We start from the raw sequence: 7,902 nt of genomic DNA on the forward strand, positions 1-7,902 counted from the left end.
CGGTGGCCGGGCAGGAGCCGCCGGCAGCGCGGAGCTCTCAAAACCGCCCGGCAGCTCCCGGTGCCGCCGCCGCGGGAGCTGCCCGCGCCCCCGGGGCTGGAGACACCATGAGCCCGGGCAAGTGACAGCGGGGACTCGCTCCGGTGCCCAGGTAAGGGCGGGATGGGACCCCCGGGGGTGCGGGGGGACCCGAAGGGACGTGTCGGCTCCGTCCAACGGGGCTCCGCAGCCGCTCGGTGCCCCCGGTTCCCCGGGACGGCGCGGGGGGGGTTCTGTCCCGACGGCGGAACAGGGGGTCCCCGTCCCGGAGGGGGCTCTGGCGGGGGTGGCGGAGCCAAGGATGGGATGGAGCCGGCCCCCCCGAGCCCCAGCCGCCCCTCCGCATCCCCGCAGCCGTCGGGGATGGAGCCGCAGCCCCGGAGCCCGGCGGGGACCCCCGCACTGGGGGCTCTGCCCTGTCCCGGAGCTGGGTGGCGGTGGGTCCGGCCACCCCCGGGGGTGGCTTTCGCTGGGGGTGGTAGTGATGAAGGTGATGGAGGTGATGAAGGACCTGCCACAGCCCCCGGCTTTTGTTTCTCCGCTCTCGGAGGGGGCAGCCCCGGGGAGGGGAGGCTGGTGGTCTGTGGGGCAGCCCCCTCCTCAGCGCGTCCTGCCCGGGGCCAGGACTCCAGAAGGGAGGAAAGCAGCATCCCCCACCTTCCTCCCACTTCTCCAGGTCTGTGTGGGTGCTGCAGGGCTGCCCTGGAGCAGGTTTTCCCCCATCAAATGTCATTGCATCCCCTCTCCCCTGCCCCGGTTGGCTGAGGGTGGGACTGGAACTGGGACCATGAATGGGACTGGGAGCTGTGGGCAGCCCCAGGACCCAGATCCTGGATTTAGGACTTGGCTGACACCAGTGTCCCTGTAGTCACCCCATTGGCCGTGCTGGAGCTGATGGAGCAGCTGTGGGGCTTTTAATCCTCCCTGCAGCCGGAGCCCTCCGGGTCCCTGTGCAGCTGGGCCACATCCTGCTGCGTTCTCAGGCAGGACGAGGTACAGAGCTCTCAAGCAAATCCTAATTTTCGTGGTCTGCTTGTGGGTTTCTTGTCCCTCCTGCCCCCCTCCAGGATGGATTCCCGGCCCCAGCTGCCTGTTTTGTTCCTGGCTCTTGTGCCAGCATCTTTCCTGCATCCTCTTCCTCAGCCCTCTGTGTTTCTTCTGCCTTGGGTGGCCCCATTCGGCGTCAGGGTCTTCATACAGTGGCTGTTCAGGGATGGAGTTGGTCCATCTTCGTCCTGAACAAACTCTCCTCCTCTGGGGCATCGAGTCCCTTGAGAAGAAACCAGCGGAGGGTTGAAATCAAGTTCCTGGTCCTACAGGAAAGGAGAAGGAATTGAACCCACTTGTTTTGGGACGGGAGCTCGGTGACACAAAGGGGGAGCATCTCCCTCTGCCAGGAGCGGAGCCATCCCCGCTTGAAAAATAACTTTTGGGCTACAGCAGGCTTTTTTCCTGCAATGGGTTTGTGGCAGATCTTTCAGGCAATGTGGGATGGAGACATTTGAAAATGAAAAGTCTAAGGGGCTGGACCAGCTTCCCGTTCCGCAGTGGGTTCCCACCGTCTCCTTACTCAGGGAATTGGGGAAACCACCAAAGTGACTTCATCAGGCAATTCCCTCTTTGTCTACTTTCCCTCCGCTTTAAAAAAAAATCAATATTCTGGAGAAAGAGAGTAACATCCCTAAAAATTCCAACTGGATATGGGAATACTGCACCGTGGGGTGCAGGGAACAGGGGAGGACCCCGGGGTCTCCTCTCAAACACAGCCCCAAACCTGCTGGTTTTCTTCTGGGATGGATTGTGGTGCATGGGACCGGTGAGGGACAGGAGGTGCAGGCAGGGATGCTGCGTTTGGGGTAGGTCTCCAAGGGTGGAGTGAAATAACCCTCAGAGTGCAGCCTGGAGGGGGTTTAGAGAAGATCTGCAGCCTTTTCTGGGCTGCTTTCACCACACAAAGCGGGTGCAGCCCCATGGTCCCACCTTCACCTTTTGGACCGTCTCCATCCTGCCTCAGCCAGACCCATCCAAGAGATGGAAGGACCATCCTGTCCAAGAGATGGTCCCTTCACCACCTTCACCCACCCGATTTCCAAGCATCTGACAGACCCCCTATTACTCTGCTGAAGAGTTAATTGGGGCCACATGGTCCTCTGGGGATACCATGGCTGTGGGCAGCAATTAACACCCTAATCCAGCCCCGGGCCCCATCACGCATATTAAAAGCAGGATTTTCCACATGGGGTGGCCAGGGCCCGCGGAGCCGGGGCTCGGGCAGCACACTTTCAGCAAAGCTGCTTAGATGCTAAGCTTTATTAAATGAGTCAGGCAGGATGACAGGATTTGGGGGGCTGATTAACATGAAACCCAGGCTGGTCCGTACGGTTGTGACCGTGTTCGTTACGGCCGAGGGGAACGAAGGTTGAAGCAAACGTGCTCAGGTTAGAAGAGCTCGGGCAGGAAAATCTCTGGAGATGGAGGACCTTGACTTTCAACTCGCAGTCAGGGTTGAAGTCACGAGGGGAGGGACTCATGAGTGGGAATAACCCCAAAACGGGATTGTTAGAAGTCCTGAGCCCTAGAAAAGAGCTGCTGGACCCCATGGAGAAGCTTCAGTAGCTCCCAAAAAAATTCAGCAGAAGTTATTATAGGTAGATAAATAGAGAGGAGATGGATAAATAAATTCTGTAAGTACCCTTGGTGGACAGAAAGCAGTTGATGCCTCTGGAAGATGATTTTGACCCCAGTTCCTAATGCCCTCACCATTCCACCATTTTCCTGCTGGAATTCCCTAACATCTCCTTGTCCCCTTGTTGCAGAGGTCGGAGATGACCAAGACGTATGCCAAGCCCAAAGAGATGGCAGAGCTTGTGAGCACCCAAACCTGGATGGATGAAACGTTGGGCTCCAAAGAGGAGCTAAAGGAGGAGGACAGCAGGCAAGGTACTTTTGGATTGATGTCTGGTTTGAATGAAGAGCACGACAGCATCGAGGAAGAAGAGGAGGAAGAGGATGATGGGGAAAAGCCGAAGAGGAGAGGACCAAAGAAGAAGAAAATGACCAAGGCGAGGCTGGAGCGGTTCAGGGCCCGGCGGGTGAAGGCCAACGCCCGGGAGCGCACACGGATGCATGGTCTGAACGATGCTCTTGACAACCTGCGGAGGGTGATGCCCTGCTACTCCAAGACTCAGAAATTGTCCAAGATTGAGACACTGAGGCTTGCAAGGAACTACATCTGGGCTCTCTCTGAGGTGCTCGAGACGGGGCAGACTCCTGAAGGGAAGAGCTTTGTGGAGATGCTCTGCAAGGGCTTGTCCCAGCCCACCAGCAACCTGGTGGCCGGCTGTCTGCAGCTGGGACCGCAGACCTTGTTCCTGAAGAAGCATGAAGAGAAGTCCCCAGTGTGTGAATCGGCCATATCCAGCCACTCCTTCAGCTACCAGTCCCCGGGGCTCCCAAGCCCACCCTACGGGACCATGGAAACCCATCTGCTGCATTTAAAGCCTCCGACCTTCAAGAGCTTGGTGGATGCTTCCTTTGGAAACCATCCCTCTGACTGCACCACTCCCCCCTATGAGGGTCCCCTGACGCCGCCCCTGAGCATCAGCGGGAACTTCTCCTTGAAGCAAGATGGGTCTCCAGACCTGGATAAATCCTACACCTTCATGGCTCACTATCCCTCCGTCAGCCTGGCGGGAGCACATGGACATGCCTCCCACTTCCAAAACACGGTCCCTCGCTACGAGATCCCCATAGACATGAGCTACGAGTCCTACCCACACCACGTGGCCGGGCCCCAGCTCAACGCCATCTTCAATGAGTAGTGAAGAAGAGTTAGACCCAAATTCTTGACGCAGAGAGAAGTTCATGGAGCTGTTTCTAGAATGGACACAACTGGAGTGAGGAAATCGCTGCCACGGGGTGAAAGACTCGTGAGCATCTCTGCAGGACATCCCCGTGGGAGGTTCAGCTGGCTCTTCTGTCCTCTGCCACCAGCTCTGCGCTGGTACCACCCCACTGGTTTCCAAGCTGTCCCCAGGAGCCACGTGAACCCTTCCCTATGGCTTAACCCTGAGGAGCCACCTCACCAAAAGCTGAGCTGCTGCCTCCTGCTCCCTCTCCCCCAGAGATGCTCATGAAGGTGGCTTCACCCTGCAGGACTTTCCGCCTGAATGCACTCCAGCACTTGGGATGGTCCATTGCCAAGATGTTACGGCTCCTTTTCCTCCCTCCTTGGGGTGGTGGGGTATGGGCACACCTCTGTCTTGCATCAGGTGGAGACGAGCCCCTCCTGCCCCTTGGGGTGACCGGTTCCCCTTCCACAGGCTCTGATGGGTCATGGTTTTCCCACTTCAGCCATGGCCAGATGGGCTGGCAGAGGTGGCAATGATCTCGACCACTTGCAGAAGACCGACATGGTTGCTTCTACTTGAAGCTTCCCACACAATGGAGAACCTTATCTTTGCTGCCACCATATTGTCCCATGGTCCAGCCAGGCTCAGAGCTTCTCTGAGATGGTCCCTTCACCGCTCTCCTCCTGCACTGAGCCTGGTTGCCTGTCCTCTTCTGAGCCTCAGACCTCACACATGACCCACAACAACCACGAGTTCATCAGCACACGGCTCCTGAAACCTCGTTAAGGGAGCGTTGATCTTCCAGAGCACAAATATCCCAGCTGGAAGAGGAGCTCTCAGCTGAACCCTGACTAGGACCACATCTTCTTACGGTCTGTAGTGTCATTTCTCACCATCCGTGTCCTGAAGAACATCCTGCCAAAAGAATTGTGTCTTAATTTCCCGTTTTATTTATTATTTACTGTGTGTGTGTGTGTTTGGGGGGGGGTGTCTAATTTATTTCCTTCCATGTTACATGAAACGTGGGATGTGCTGAATAACCTCCTCATGTTCCAGTTGACTCCCAAGTGCTTAGTTGGAGTTAAATTTATTTCCTTCCATGTTACATGAAATGTGGGATGTGCTGAATAACCTCCTCATGTTCCAGTTGACTCCCAAGTGCTTAGTTGGAGTTAGCTTTGTGGAGACGTGTGGTTTTTGCAGTGCTGTTGCTCCAGGATTATTTATTAGCCATTATTTATTTAATTTATTTTCCTCCTGCCCTCATGGTCCAGTTTCTGACGATGAAACCAAGTATTTAACCAAGGGGTTACATATTTAATGTTGAACTATGTATTTAACAGGGCCATTTCTTGGATTCTGGAGGCTGATGGTGCCCAGCAGCTCCCAACCATTCCCTTCTATTTCTAGATGAGCAATAACTTTTAAAGGCTATGCAACTATTTTTTTGGATATTTTTTTTTTTTCAAGAAAATCCAGGCAACTATTTTTGATGTCCCACTGGCCAAACCTCCCTGTTTCACAGAGGTGTTTTGTATAGAGTTGGGAATTTGGAGATGACTTGAGCTCCAGAGGTCCCTGCCCAGCCCCTGGGTCCTGGGGCTTCTTCCCTTTTGTACCGAGAGCAAATGTTTATCCTTTTGTAAAAAAAAGCAGAATTGGGTTTTTAGCTCAAATAAAGTTGTGGTCTTGTTGCAAGCAGCGTCTCCCTGGGGCTGTTGTCTCCTCTTCTGTGGTCTCCAGCGAGGAGGTGGTGGTGGTGGTGGTGAGGTGCTGCCTGGGGGGAACCAGAGGATCCCAGTTCAAATAAAGTTGTGGTCTTGTTGCAAGCAGCGTCTCCCCGGGGCTGTTGTCTCCTTTTCTATGGTCTCCAGCAAGGAGGTGGTGGTGGTGGTGGTGAGGCTCTGCCTGGGGGGAACCAGAGGATCCCAGTTCCCCCATGCTGGGGTCCAGCTGGGATCCCTGACCTCAGGGCTGGGCTCCATGGGCTGGTGGTGGTGGCCATGGGACCAACACTGACCATGGGACCAGCACTGGCCATGGGACCCCCTGGGAAGGTCATCTCCAGAGGCATTGGGGTGGTGGACTCAGCTGTGGGGTGAGTGTGGGTGCATTTACAGAGCTGCTGCTGGCTCTGAGCGGTGTGCGTGGGGTGCGTGTCACGAACACACCTGCACACACGTGTAGACACGCACATGAACACGCACCCAGTCACACACGCGCTGCCCCAGACCCACATACATGTGTGCACCTCCACGGATGTGCCCGTACACACAAATATCACACCCACGTGCACAAACACGCACAGGAGGCCCTTTGCACGTGTGCACGCTGACACGCCGTGCTGGTGCTCTCTCCCGTGTGTGTCTATGTGTGCACACACTTGTGAGCAGCCCGTAGATGCGCACAGGGAGGTGACACGTGCCCTGCACACACTCGTGTGTCGTCTCTGCTCCCGTGGCCGTGCAGAGGGAAGGTGCAGGGGATGGGGGTGACCTGGTGTCACCCCATCTGACCCCTCTCCCCTCCCCACAGCGGGGCGAGCGTGACCCCCACCCCCCAGCACCCACAAGCCCTCAGTTCCCAGCTGCACCGAAAAGCCCCAAACAGCTTCTGGCGGCCGTGGGGGCCTCTCGCGTGGGGACCCCCCCTGTTCCACGTGTCCTCGCACACCTCAGTGCCTCTGTGTCCCCAGACCCCGCGTGCCGGCTGCTGCCGGGAGCCCGGTGGGAGCCGCCGAGCGCCGCGTCCCCGCAAGCTGTGCCCGGCACACGGCTGGCGCTGCCCGGCGCGGGGCGAGGGCGGGGGGCTCTCGGGGGGCACCCGCAGCTGCAGCTGCACCGAGATCACAGAATCACAGAATCACAGAATCTTCTAGGTTGGAAGGGACCTTCAAGATCATCTTGTCCAACCGTCAACCCGACTGACAAAAATAGACACCCACACAACAAACAAGGAGCATCATCACTAAACCAGACCTCCCAGCACCACATCAACCCGGCTTTTGAACACCTCCAGGGATGGGGCCTCAACCCCCTCCCTGGGCAGCCCATTCCAATGGCTGAGAACCCTTTCAGGGAAAAAATTGTTCCTAATATCCAGCCTGAACCTCCCCTGGCCCAAGATGGGCCGGGGGAGACGCTGCGGCCCTGAGCGGGGACAGGGCTGGGGCTGGAGAGGAGAGGAGAGCTCCTGCGTGTCCCCAAGGAAGGGGGGAGCATCAGATTTTGGGGAGAGATGGGCTGGGGGTGCCCCTACCTGGGGGTGCATCGACCTGGGGATGCTCCTCCTGAGGGTGATCCTACCTGGGGTTGCACCTATTGAGGATGCACCTACCTGAGGATACACCTACCTGGGGATGGTCCTACCTTCAGGTGCTCCTACCTGGGGATGTTCCTACCTTGGGATGTTCCTACATGGGGATGCTTCTACCTGGGGGTGCATCAACTTGGGGATGCTCCTCCTGAGGGCAATCCTACCTGGCATTGCACCTATTGAGGATGCACCTACCTGAGGATGCATCTACCTGGGGATGCTCCTACCTTGGGGTGTTCCTACCTGGGGATAGTCCTACCTTGGGATGTTCCTACCTGGGGGTGCATCAACTTGGGGATGTTCCTGCCTGGGGATGCTCCTCCTGAGGGTGATCCTACCTGGGGTTGCACCTATTGAGGATGCACCTACCTGAGGATACACCTACCTGGGGATGGTCCTACCTTCAGGTGCTCCTACCTGGGGATGTTCCTACCTTGGGATGTTCCTACATGGGGATGCTTCTACCTGGGGGTGCATCAACTTGGGGATGCTCCTCCTGAGGGCAATCCTACCTGGCATTGCACCTATTGAGGATGCACCTACCTGAGGATGCATCTACCTGGGGATGCTCCTACCTTGGGGTGTTCCTACCTGGGGATGGTCCTACCTTGGGATGTTCCTACCTGGGGGTGCATCAACTTGGGGATGTTCCTGCCTGGGGATGCTCCTCCTGAGGGTGATCCTACCTGGGGTTGCA

General features: G+C 57.0%; 1 protein-coding gene across 1 annotated transcript; it reads left to right on the forward strand.

The window, feature by feature from the left end:
- Positions 1-52: 52 nt before the first annotated feature.
- NEUROD4 (neuronal differentiation 4) lies at positions 53-4,959 on the forward strand. The gene is made up of 2 exons (XM_014947461.1): positions 53-151; positions 2,856-4,959. The coding sequence occupies exon 2, from the start codon at positions 2,865-2,867 to the stop codon at positions 3,858-3,860; it is 996 nt and encodes a 331-aa protein (XP_014802947.1). The 5' UTR covers positions 53-151; positions 2,856-2,864; the 3' UTR covers positions 3,861-4,959.
- The last annotated feature ends 2,943 nt before the right edge of the window (positions 4,960-7,902 follow it).

The sequence above is a fragment of the Calidris pugnax genome, unplaced genomic scaffold (assembly GCF_001431845.1).
Source record: "Calidris pugnax isolate Ruff unplaced genomic scaffold, ASM143184v1 scaffold155, whole genome shotgun sequence".
In the NCBI taxonomy this organism is placed as follows: Eukaryota; Metazoa; Chordata; class Aves; order Charadriiformes; family Scolopacidae; genus Calidris; species Calidris pugnax.

Coding starts and splice junctions, on each gene's coding strand:
- NEUROD4 (XM_014947461.1), top strand. CDS start 2,865: ATGACCAAGACGTATGCCAAGCCCAAAGAGATGGCAGAGCTTGTGAGC.